At 38.0% G+C, this 12,933-nt stretch overlaps 2 protein-coding genes across 2 annotated transcripts; one reads left to right on the plus strand and one right to left on the minus strand.

The window, feature by feature from the left end:
• Window positions 1-1,056: 1,056 nt before the first annotated feature.
• On the minus strand, window positions 1,057-4,652 carry LOC117301848 (protein AAR2 homolog). Its single transcript, XM_033785841.1, has 2 exons — window positions 4,304-4,652; window positions 1,057-3,627 (listed from the first exon to the last, which is right to left on the minus strand). Exon 2 carries the CDS (start codon window positions 3,597-3,599, stop codon window positions 2,463-2,465), a length of 1,137 nt encoding a protein of 378 aa, XP_033641732.1. The 5' UTR covers window positions 3,600-3,627; window positions 4,304-4,652; the 3' UTR covers window positions 1,057-2,462.
• Window positions 4,653-4,815: 163 nt separating this feature from the next.
• Window positions 4,816-12,352, plus strand: LOC117301245 (PIH1 domain-containing protein 2-like). The gene is made up of 5 exons (XM_033785114.1): window positions 4,816-4,870; window positions 5,672-5,876; window positions 7,702-7,825; window positions 9,076-9,620; window positions 10,747-12,352. Exons 2-5 carry the CDS (start codon window positions 5,700-5,702, stop codon window positions 10,885-10,887), a joined length of 987 nt encoding a protein of 328 aa, XP_033641005.1. The 5' UTR covers window positions 4,816-4,870; window positions 5,672-5,699; the 3' UTR covers window positions 10,888-12,352.
• The last annotated feature ends 581 nt before the right edge of the window (window positions 12,353-12,933 follow it).

The raw sequence follows: 12,933 nt of genomic DNA on the forward strand, positions 1-12,933 counted from the left end.
CTGTTGTTTTTTCAACAAACAGCCACTGAAACATTCACCTGTGACTTTTTTTGTATCTTTCTTGATAATTTGACCCAAATAACCAGCATTTTGTCGACAAAAAGCCAAACAACGTTCCTACCTTTAAGTTAATAGATAATGAGAATTATGTTTTGAGAAAATATTTATTGTTTTCATTTAGTTTGTAGCAACAGGGTTGTAGGGGGAGAGTTTAGTTCAAATTCTGTAGATTTAAATGAAAGCTGGTTTTTTGTCGATTACAAAGTATAAACATTTTTTGAGATTATTTATTATAATCTTTTTAATTTTTTTAGAGTTGTATCCTATCTTAGTCACATTTGTTTGGGTTGTTTGTCTGTGTTTTTTTTTTTCTCAAAATAATTGGGTGACTGTCACAGAATATTATCTGCATATTTCCTTGTAACAAAGCATTGAATATGAATTATAAATTGTTGTTTACCTAAGATAGGGTAAAACTTTGTTTTGGGGTTGAATGAAATATTACTGAATCTTTGTCATATTTTTCTTACAAATGTAGCTTGTGAGTATGAAGCAGTTCTTGCGGGAACGAAACACAATTTTTCATTTTTCTTTTGTAAACTAAATGGTTCCATAGTTTCCTAATTATTGTTTAAAATAAGGAAGCTATTGCATTGTATTGTAAATATAAATACTACATGTATTAGTTTAATCTATGAATATTTCTCATTTTCAGAAGTATTTTTTGATTTGGTTTTTTAAAATCTGTTATTTTGTCGATCCGTTCGCTTAAAGAAAATTATGCTCTAGTACTATATATGTAAATAATGTAAAATGGCAATTATTGAAATGGGGGTGGAACTGGCGGCAGATACTGAAAAATAATTAGGTAGGATAGGAAACTTTGCATGGTGGAAAAAGGATATAGTAAAAAGGTTTGCGGTAACACCATGTAATGATAATCTCTAAACGAGTTGGGGTGGTTCTGATCGACGTTTAGTTCAGTATGCTCCGATCATCTTCTGGAGAAAAGAAAAAGACGATCAAAGCATACTAATCGAAACGTCGAGTTGAAACTATCGGGTTCTTTTCAGAACCACACCACCCCAACTCATTTAGAGATTATCACTACATGGTGTTACCGCAAACCTTTCACTATAATTTTCAAAACTAATTATGTTATAACTTACTGAGAAAACAGCATTGTTTTGTAGATCTTGCAAAAAAAAGGGCCCAAATTTAAAAGCTACTTGTTTTTGTGTATATTGTGTCTTAACCCTCCTACTTTCTCACCATTCATTTGAATGAAATTATGCCAGCCTGCGATATGATTGCAAACATTACACAGTCAACCCTCCTACTGTCTGACCATTTAAGTGTGTCCACTGATAACTATGCCAGCCGGCAATTGAATATTATGTTGTGAACGAATACACACTCCACAAATATATGTACTGTGTACATGTACATGAAGTTGTGTGACAATCCACAATCCGTGCCGACTTTATTCTGTTTCAAAATGTTTGGTGTCCTCGCTGGAAAATGGTCACAAGTGTAAGAGTAGGAGGGTCACTTACATCAAATCAAATCAACTAAATGCAATTATGTAAGCCTACAATTATTATTATAACTTGTGTCAAATTTACATTGCTACTGTGAATGTAAGTAACAATTATATTACATTTATTCTATTACTATTATGTGCTTATTATTAGAAAATAAAATCTAAATGAACAAATGCCTTGAAACGTTGGACTGTGTACCTGTCATTTTATTATCAAGTTATGTGGTTTTTCTGTAGTTGGTAAACCAGAGTGGGGTACAGTAGCCCCCTCTCACTTGGAACCCCTTGCCAACCCTCGCCCTGAGACTGGAAAATGCACAAATAATGGTACAATCGGGCCTACATTAAACAGCCCCCCCCCCCCAACGGAAATGTCCGATTAAACTGCAGTCTTTCAGCACTGGTTTACGCTTCACCGTTATCCAAGTTAATTATAGAGCCAAGAGCTGGGCCCAACTTCATAGAGCTGCTTAGTAATTTGCAATTTCCATTTCATAGCGCTCCTTATCTTTAAAAGCACACGAAGAGGCGTGCTAACCTTCCAGTGATTATTGCAACAAAAATTAATGACGTAACAAAACAAATCCATGGGAACGTGCAGGATGGTTGCTAATATTCTTACTAACCTGTGAAATACGCTTGCACCTTAGGAAACGTTTCTGCTGTACAGTGAAGCACACAAATTTGCTTACCGTTAAGCAGCTCTATGAAATTGGGCCCTGATTTTTAAAGCAGAAAGGTTTTCTTTTAAAATAAAACATAAGCCAAACATTTAGGTAATCGGCCACAAATAGTATTTTAATTAGTTGTTAGGTCACCGGCCAAAACTCATTGAGGAGTGTTTGGGCTGGTAACTTTTGGAGTAGCAGCAGCGCTGTGTGTTGGGCCCTCAAATAATGACCCAGAAGTTTATTCATTCTCAGAGTTGCACAATAACAGGCGCTTCTTCATCTGGCATTGCTTCAAAGTCCCACTTAAACCTCTTTGTCAAACTGTCCTTAAACTTCCTCCCCTTGTTCTTCAACTGTTCTGACACGTCCGACGCCTGTAAGTTTGCAAAGAAACCTTGAAGTGTAGACGTTAAAAAATTGTCTCTTGAGACGATGTCGATGAAGAAGTCAGCTGGTACTTCTTTGAGCTGAAAGTGCAGCATACTGATCAAGTTACTGTAGAGGTCTTGATGGGTCGACAAGGCTTCCTCAGAGGCGCAGAGAATGTGGACGAGTTGCTTCCACTGTTCGAATCCATCGTAAACCTGTCCGATCAGAAAGCACACAAAGGCAAATTGAATCTCTGCCAAGATACCGTTTGCGTTGTCTGGGTAATGAGTCCGTAGCATTGTTTTCAGCGTGTAACTAAGATCCATGCAGTATTTGGTGACGTCGGCAGGGCTCGCCCCGTCTGGGTAATTCTTCTTCGGGATCGCACTGAACCTGATTTCAGTGCCTGGTTTGCAGTGCATTCTGGGGAGAAGATCCTCTGCCGTGGCACTAGAGTCCTCAGCTGTTTTCCGCTGGCTCTCGGCAAGTTCAGCCCTCTCCGCCGTCGTTGCTGTCTTATCATCCGCAATCAACTGAGGCGCTGAGAAGATCTTACCACAAGAGGGCATCCACGCCTTGACCAAGTTCTCAGTGATGTGGCTCGTCAACGACACCCATTTCTTTAAGCTTTCGTATGGATAAGACCCGAGGAATGGATCAAACTCTCTGAGTCGTCCCCTGTACTCTGCCTTCTCAGCGTCCTCCAAGTGATGCTCTACTGCGTCTTCGTCTCGTTTGCTCCAGCTCAACATCATCATCTCTTCTTTCTGGAAGCAGTGGAAGAACCCCATCCTTGGCGCAGTACTTCGATCTCTCACATTGACAGCGCTGTAGTACACAAAGTGTACCCCCGGCGGGATCATCTTCACACCCTTGAAATTCTCAGCTGTGTTCCATGTGTTGTAGTCAATGCCAAACTCGGTGCCGAGGGGGACATTGAGAAAGATGAGTGTAGCGCCCTCACTGAAGAGTTTCCTGGCTATTTCTTGCGTCATTTGAGGAGACGATTCTGCCATGGTGGCACTTTGTTGATTTATTGTTTGTCTGTTGATAAACATTAATAATTATTATTATTAGCTGGACAGTATGCAAAATTAATAAGTAACTGAGTGTAGAATTTGAGTAGTATTTGCACCTTCACCGTGGATAAAGAAAATTGGTTTAACTTTTAGGCAGGGCCTATGCTTCCGCAGCTTTGGATTGATCGTGTTGATGATGACAGGCTACTATTTTTTTACTATGTTTGTGTAGACCTGCAGTAACTGGGGCTCTATATTTATTTTTAACAATTTTGACATTTGCATGTCTTCAAACTGGAGCTCTGCACACTCAGTTTCGTGTGAGGATGCAAATGTCAAGTAAGTATACTGTATCTGTAGTTAGTTGGTCTACGTACAAACACGTTGTTGTATGTCGTAGGGGTCTAAACGCAACGCAGTTTGACAAACAACTAGTTGTTGTTATGCGCTTTTTCTGCCGCGTGGTGGATGTTGATAGAGTCTAGCGCAGCCTTAAATGACTTAATGTCAGGTGCTGTACTGCAGCAGGTCCTCCCTTTATTTAATTAATGTAATTTTTTGGTTTTAAATTTAAAAATGTTAAGAAATAACTTACGTTTTATTTGGAGTTTCTCACGTTTTCACTTACCTTTAGTTCAGTTCACTATCCGTATTTGCCTTTCAAAAGTTTAATTAAAGTTTGTACATGATCACGGTCTTACCTTAAACTGGAAATGTTGATCTTGTTTCATCTCTTGCACTACGAATGAATTACTGAAGAAGATGAGCTGAGAAGAAACGCACGCCTTATGTAGCGCCCTCTCTAGTCAGACGCCGTGTACTCTACACGCCACGAACCCATGCAGTACAGGGAGGTGTTATTTCCCTCTGTGGACGTGTTTGGAAGAGAGGGACAATAATAATATTGGACTGGCTGGCTAAATCTCGTAAAAATCTTATAACTATTTAGAATCAATCAGACCCTAGCCCTTATGAGATTTCATGTCTCAAGTTTGAGATTCATAAACATTTGCAATTAGTGTAAAAACAAAAATGAAAAAAGGACAAACTTACCCCCCCCGCCCCCCCCCCCCCCCCCAAACCAAAAAATAACAAAACAAAACCAAAGGAACACAAACAATTGGTGGCAGCATTCAATTTAAGTGGTTTACCCTCTACTGGATGGATTCTACCGTATTGGTGTAGTTTTTATTCGGTTGCTGTGTGTACACAATGTCGACGAAGGGCAAGGTGTGAACCTGGCTAAATTAAATCCTTAATTAAAAAAGGTAATTATTTGTAACTTCTAAGTTATATTTAACAGCTACCAACTACTGTAAATGTTAAAGAAATAGCGCACATATAGTTAAATTATTTTTTAGGCAGTGCATTATGGTAGGGAGGTCGACGGAAAGGCCTCAATCGTAATTTGTATCTGTTTGTACACGAAAAGTGCTTGTGAAAAATCACCCAAAAGACATCATTTAAGTGCGAATTTTGATGTACAAAATCATCTGTGGTTAGCTGAAGACATTTCCCTTCACAATTGAGCAGTTTTTTCTCGATTGATTGGAATTTTAAATGAAAAACACAGAGTTGAAAATAAGAAAATTAGCGCGTTTCAGAGAGCCCATTTTTGGTCGCGGGACAACTCAATCGACTTTGTGTCGAAAATGGGTTTTTTAAAGTGAGCCCCCTTGTGGCCTCGATAGCCTAAGGTCACGTGGGATATGTTGATATTTGTGTAGAGGAAGGTCTGAGGAGTTGATAGGTACCAAATTTAATAGAATTTGATTGATATTTTAAACTGTTTTGATATCGTTCATTTTATTTTGTTACAAAAAGTTGAGGTTTTACACATAAATTTACATCAAAAATCCTCAATTTCTCAAAACCTATACAAAACTCATATTTTCTGAAAGCTTATACCTTCGTGATCATGTGCATATCTTTGTTTTTTTGCTAGGTAGCTGCTCATAGCTGCACATTTAAGATTTAGAGGAGGGGTCCTGACAGATTGTTTTTGCAGCCTATGGACTCTTGTGTATTGAAGCTGTCCACACATTTGTTATCAAATTGTATTTGTACAGACCAGAAGTACACCGTTAACCAGTTACCATGGCAACAGGGGAAGATGACATGATGAAGCAAGCTCAGACCATCTGGTCGATGCTTGACGAGCTGGCTGACTCCAACCCCGATGGCTACCAGAAGTTCATAGAGAAGAATCTATCGAAAGGGAAGACTGAAACGGAAGCAGCCAAACCCTGGATGTGTGTCAAGACACGTTTTTTGGTTAGTCAATGTCTCATCTTTTAAATAGACTTGTGGACAAGTTGCTAAAGACCCAGGGGTCCATTTCACAATGAGTTAGGACTAGTCCTAAACTAGTCCTAACTTAGGACTCCTTAGAGATATTAAAAACTTAAGGGTCGCCTAAGTAGGACGAGTAACTCGTCCTAACTCAAGATATGACCGGTCTTAACTCTTTGTGAAATCCACCCCAGGACACCTTTGGTAATTGTCAAAGACCAGTATCCTCACTTGGTGTATCCTGATGGTGTATCCCAACATGCATAAATTAACACTGTGCAAATTTTGAAACAATTGTTCATTGAAAGTGCAAAAGATATTGTGAGAAAAAAACACCCTTCCCTTTTTGCACAAATTTGTGTGCTTTCAGATGCATAATAAAAGCCGTCAGGTCTTTAATTATTTCAGTGAGAAACTACCTCTTTCTCAAAAACTATCGTACTTCAGAGGGAGCCGTTTCTCACAATGTTTTACCAATAGTGTCCAGTGTCTTTAAATGTATGTCGTGGTGATGTCACTCTTTCTACAATATATCTCGCAAGACTGTTGCTCCGCAGGAGACTTCGGCAATTTTAGCCACTGCCGCCTTTGTATTCATAAATGGAACAGTAGTCGGAAGCCATCAATATCGTTAGAACAGTAAATCACATGAGAGCATGCACAGGAATAACTTGTGCCTTGTCCACAAAGTTACCAATTCCGAAAAAGAACAAAGTTCGTCATAATTTAGTTGACTGTTAAAAAAATGTATGATTGTGGCATATTTGGGCAAACTGAAGAGGCAATTACAGCTCTTTCGCAGTCTTCACAGACAAACATCATGTATTAAAGCCATTGGACCCTTTCGGTAAACAATATTTTCCAAGGCCCACACTTCGTGTATCACAACTTTTATATAAAATAACAAACCTGTGGAAATTTAGGCTCAATCGGTCATCAGGGTCAGGAGAAAATAACGGGAAAACCCATCCTTGTATCCGTTTCGCCGTGTTATGACATGTGTTTAAAATAAATCCGTAATTCTTTCTATCGAGAATTGATGTTGTTTTACTGTTTTCTCAAAAAGTAAAGCATTTCATGGACTAATATTTCAAGAGAAGTCTTTCACCACAACCTTCTGTAAACCCTGTAAGTTATTTGTAAATCTGTGAACTTTTATTTGTTTTTCTGTACCGAAAGGGTCCAATGGCTTTGAGGCAAGTTTTTTTATTTTATTTTTTTTTATTTGGTTCCTTATCATTTTTAGATCTACATGTACACTGTACTTCATTTTGGGGTTTTGACATGGTCAAAGAAGATATCAAAAATATTCCATCTTGTCAAATGTGCACTGAGAAGAAGCGAGCGAGAGCAGAAAACAAACAAAATACAAACAAACAATCAACAGATTTTCATGAAATAAAGTTGTACAATTTGAAGGTTACAGAATTGGTAAGAAACAAAATTTGTGATGATCACAGATTTACATAAAACTTACACGGTCTAATGATGATGATAGTAGAAAACATCCCTTGAAATATTTCTGTCTGAAGTGTCATATTTCACGAGAAATACATAGTGTAATTTCGCATTTGGAGTTTATCGCTCAGTGAGCGTTTTATTCATTTTTGTTTTGGCATCGATGCAATGCAAAATTTGTAATCGGTTTTTCACTATTCTCTCGTGACCCAGATGGCCGATAGATCTCAAACTTCGACAGGTTTGACAATTTATGTTTAGGGTGGATTACATAAAGTGCTTACACTGCCAGCAACTATTTTGTTTGCAAAAACCAATTCTGTAATGTTCCATTTCATTATTCTTTTAGAAGCCAAAGAAGGAGACTCTCTACATGAATATCTGCAGCTGGGCTAGAATTCCTAAGCCCAAGACGTCTACTGACCCGATCGCTGTCTCAGCTGGTCCAGTAGAAGATGAAGAAGATGAAACTGGTAAGGAGTAAACACAATTATTCAAATGAGTGACTGTGACTCTGGCTGTTGGCTTAAGTGGCTAATGGATGCAGTCATCTAGCCATACATGTAGCTATGGCTTAAAGGGAAGGTACACGTTTGGTAATTACTCAAAACAAATATTAACTTTAAAACCGACTTGGTAACTAGCATTGGAGAGCAGTATAAAACATTGTGAGAAACAGCTCCCTCTGCAGTAACGTAGTTTTTGAGAAAGAGGTATTTTCTCACTAAAATAATAAAAGACTTCTAGCTAGAAGTCTTTTATTCCTATCTGAAAGCACACAAATTCGTCTAACAAGGTTGTTTTTTGTTTCATTATTTTTCTCGCAACTTCGATGACTGATTGAGCCCAAATTTTCACAGGCTTGTTATTTTATGCTTATGTTGAGATACACCAAGTGAGAAGACTGGTCTTTGACAATTACCAAACGTGTACCTTCCCTTTAATCCTACATTTAGTATAGAATGTTGTGGCCGAGTGGTCTAGTTCACCGGACCCAAGCTCTGGTGCAGTCAGCAGCAGAGTGTGGGTTCGAATCCCGGTCATGACACTTACATGTATTATGAACATGAATGCTTTTTGAGAAAGTGGGAAGGCAGTGCATTCATTCTGCTCTACCAGCGAGCCGTCGATTTCACAAAGAGTTAGGACTCGTCTTTTCTCGAGTTAGGACGAGTAACTCGTCCTAACTTACGATTAATCTTAAGGTCTGCATGCTACAGTGCAGGGTTGGGACTCGTCCTAAGTCCTAAGATTAGTCTTAAGTTAGGAAGAGTTTTGTGAAATCGACGGCAGGCTCTTAGTGTAGCCACTCCATTGGGGCAAATCCAACTGGATTCGTTTATATGTGCAATACTAAATGCACGGGACCCTATGGGTTTACGTTCTGTACAAAGGAAACACCAATAATAATGATTTGTCACATAAGGACACAAGTGTCAAGACCAGCCGTCGATTTCACCAATATCTTCCTAACTTAGGATTAATCTTAGGACTTAGGATGAGTTAATTTCTGTATCCATAGACGTTAGGACGCATTGAACCCATAACTCGTCCTAACTCGAGATATGATTAATCCTAGTGTTTTGTGAAATCAGCTGCAGGACTCAAACCCACACTCTGATGATCAGAAACACCAGAGCTTCAGTCCAGTGTGCTTGACAAAGAGCTGTTGATTGACTTTCAAAGAAATAGCAGTAAATTTGTTTTACTTAAATCTTTTTAGGTCCCTACAAGGTGGTACGTGTTGCCGTCAACCCAGACGTCCTGGCAGAATGTGCCAAAAATGCAGAAGAGCAAGATCTTCTCATCGATCTCGCCATCAAGTATCTCAAGGAGCAGAAGAAACTTCACCTCTCACAAAACTTCCAGATCTGCCAGAATGTGAAGTTTAAAGGAGATGCAAGTAACTTAAAGAACTTCTTCAACACAAAACAGAAGTCCGATCAGAAAGAAGATGAACGGGACAAGACGATGGAAAACCTGAGTAAGCTGACACCTGATTCGCTACTGAGCCGGCTGAGAGTATCTGATGACCAATCGGAATCCTCCAACAACAATAAGCCTGAAGTGTCGTTACAGTTGAACGGGAATGAGAAGCCTAAGAGTGGTTTGATTGAAGAGATCGGGAGCGTTGATGAGAAACTGAGCTGTCCCGAGTTTGAAGTTTTGATGAGAGAAGCGGACGGCAAACGGTGTCGGAGGTGTGTGGTCAGAATATCTCTCCCTGATGTCCAATCCGTCCAAGAGTGTGAACTAAACATTGCAGAGGTATGTCAAAACCATTCATAACCTTTTATTGTATTAAAGACACTGGGCACTATTGGTAATTGTCAAAGACTAGCCTTCACCATTGGTGTATCTCAACATATGCATAAAATAACAAACTTGTGAAAATTTGAGCTCAATCGGTCGTCGAAGTTGCGAGATAATAATGAACGGAGAAAAAAAAAAACTTTTCACACGAAGTTTTGTGTTTCAGATGCTTGATTTCGAGACCTCAAATTCTAAATCTGAGGTCTCGGAATCAAACATTACTTCAAAGGGAGGCGTTTCTTACAATGTTTTATTCTATCAACCTCTCCCCATTTCTCGTTACCAAGAAAGGTTTAATGCATATAATTATTTTGAATAATTACCAATAGTGTCCACTGCCTTTAACTGCCAAATTGTAAATTTAAGACCACAATTAAGTGGGTTTTTTTTACTGCTAGTGTTATGAATATTGATGAAATAAACAAACCATTAATAACAAATAAAATTAAAAAAATCATGTCTCATCTGAGCTAGATTTTTGGGGAAATGGACAGGAACTTTTTAACAAGACCAGAAATGAAATGAGAACAGAAAATGAAAGTACAAAGTTTGAAATGTTTGAAATGTTCAAGATTTGCAATGTTTTAGTTTGAAGCTCTGAGAGAATATTGATCTCATTGAAAATAACAATAATAACAACCAGTTTTTATATAGCGCTTTTCACACCCGAAGGGCGTTTCAAAGCGCTTCCAACATTATTATTATGGGTACAAATCTTAATCAACACTCCTATCAGATGAACTACATTTAATTGGTCATCAAAAGTTGCAAGAGAGTAATGAAAGAAACACCCTTGTTGCACAAATTTGTGTGCTTTCAGATGCATATAAAAGGCTTCAGGCCTGAAGTTGTTTTTTTTTCTATTTGAGTGAGGAAGTACCTCTTTCTCAAAAACTACCCTCCTGAAGTTTGTTATACTACCAACAGCTCTCCATTGCTCATTACCAAGTTAGTTTTTATGCTAACAATTATTTTGAGTAATTACCAACAGTGTCCAATGCCTTCAGGAATGTTTTCTTATCAATTGATTTTGCTCTCTATTATAACAATTTATTCCTATTTTCCTTGTTATTTTGAATAGGAAGAAATATCACTGCTGGTTCCATTGAAGTATGAGCTTCATCTACCGCTACCTGAAGCAGTTTTAGAAGACGACTCCTCAGCCAAGTTCAACAGTAAAACATCTTCACTGACACTTACCATGCCAACAAAACAATTATAACAATACAACTTTTTTTTAATCATCTGAATCTTCTTCAAAGAGAACTGCAGGCTTCTGCAAGTCTTTTAAGGTTTGAATGCTTTACTCTACTGGAGATGCGCAAATATTTTCTGACAATACAGTATGTCATGACCTTGTGGTTTTAGAGCATCGAATTCAAGCTGGCGGTTAAGTCATCGGGTTGTGGATTCGAATCCCAGTCATGACACTTTTGTCTTTGAGCCAGTTGCTTACCATAATTGCATCTCTTCACCCACTGCAAGGCTATAAATGGTCCGTACCTGCAAGGGTAGACTGGTTGAACTCGTATTTGAAAAAGCCTTAGAAGCACTCGGCAGCCTCTGGCTGTCTTCTCCCCAGGAAGCCGACAAATATTAATTGAAGGTTCTTGGCCCCGTTACCAGGGCACATACATAGTTATAAAATGCAGTACATATGAACTTGTTTTATTAATATTTACACCAATACAGCGTTTTTGAGCAGGCTATAACTGTAATGAACTAATTTTGGAGTTTTCTTCAACAGGAAAATACCATAGGATCACTTGCAAATTCTGAACAATAATGGGGAGATTTCTTCTCTTTGGCAATGACTCTGACAAAAGTTTGTGTCTATTTTGGAAAGCCTACTTGTTAAAAAAAATGATAATAGTAATAGTTTTATGGTAGTAAATATCTTGCAACATTATTTCTGTCTGAAGTGCCTTTATTGATTAGAAATATATAACAGTATGTCGAGAAATTTTGATACCAAAAGATTGACTCAAGAATATAAAACTATTTTGTTTGCATTCATACCATAGGTCCTTTTGGTTTCGAGCAGTTTGCAACAGCTAATTCCATATTCTCAATGAAAAATGTATGAATTGTAACAAAGTGTCTGTTTTTGAAAATATACTTTTTATTGACGGCAACACAATTTCACATACAACCACAACAATTTCACAAGTTTAATGAGTACTGAAGTACCATGACTTCTAAATAAGTACATTTTGCTTACTAAGACATTCTAACATTTTTTTGAAACAGATTTATGAATTTATAAATTAAATATTCGATTTACAATTTGAATATTCACGACTGGTTAAAAATATGTTACTCTTTCTCTATTTACAGTTTTTCTTGCTTAATTTTTTTTTTTAAGAATCAAAATTTAATTTAAATGGGGCCTACATCTAACTAAACATAATATAGTGAAAGTGTGAACCATGGAGGTCATTCATGTGTGAACATATATTGAAATGTAGGCCACGTTCTTGTGTTTTTTCCCTCTCTATTTTGTTAGTGATTTTTCCCAATTTCTTGGTAGTGAGCTTATAGACGATGTGACCTATGTTTACATTCAAACCGCCCTCTGTTGACAAAACACTAACATAAGTCATGTTTCGCCCGGCACTGAGTTGCGTAGGCAAAGTAAGCTTGCGTACACTTTCTAGCTGGCTGCCAAAACGCAAAGGTTTTGCCCGGCGGTATGCGCGCGAATCATGTTATGGTTTTCGTGTGACGTCAGAGGTCACATCGTTTATATATTGTGTTTTTTTACATAATATTGGGTGTATTGCAAAGCTAGGCTCCGACTACCGGCTTGGGCAGTTGCTTAGGCTCCGGCTTTGACCTGGGTCTGTCCTCAATGTTGCGAAGTAGTGAACATAAGACAGTACTTCAACTTCGAACAGAGCTCTGGGCAAAGGTCGAAATAAAAAATGTCTTTGTAAGAGTGTACCCTACAATGATTGGGATTTATAATCCAACGATGTCAAAAACCCGTGTTTGTGCAAAACGCTCAATTTTAAACATGCTATGTAAGATTTTTTGCCGATTTGACCCAAAATTTTTGATTTAAAATTCAATAGGTATTTTGATGGGGGGTCGAGAAAGTTACAAGCTTTCATTTGAGCCATTGCTCGAAAAAGTCCGCCAATTATTAGTAGCAGTGAAATAAAGTGCTCAAAATTAGTTTTTGTCGGGATCCCGACAATATATCACGTGACCAATTCTTATGTTGTGTGTTTCTTGTACCAAAGTTATTTTTTCTCAAACAGATGTA

The sequence above is a fragment of the Asterias rubens genome, chromosome 17 (assembly GCF_902459465.1).
Source record: "Asterias rubens chromosome 17, eAstRub1.3, whole genome shotgun sequence".
Taxonomy (NCBI): Eukaryota; Metazoa; Echinodermata; class Asteroidea; order Forcipulatida; family Asteriidae; genus Asterias; species Asterias rubens.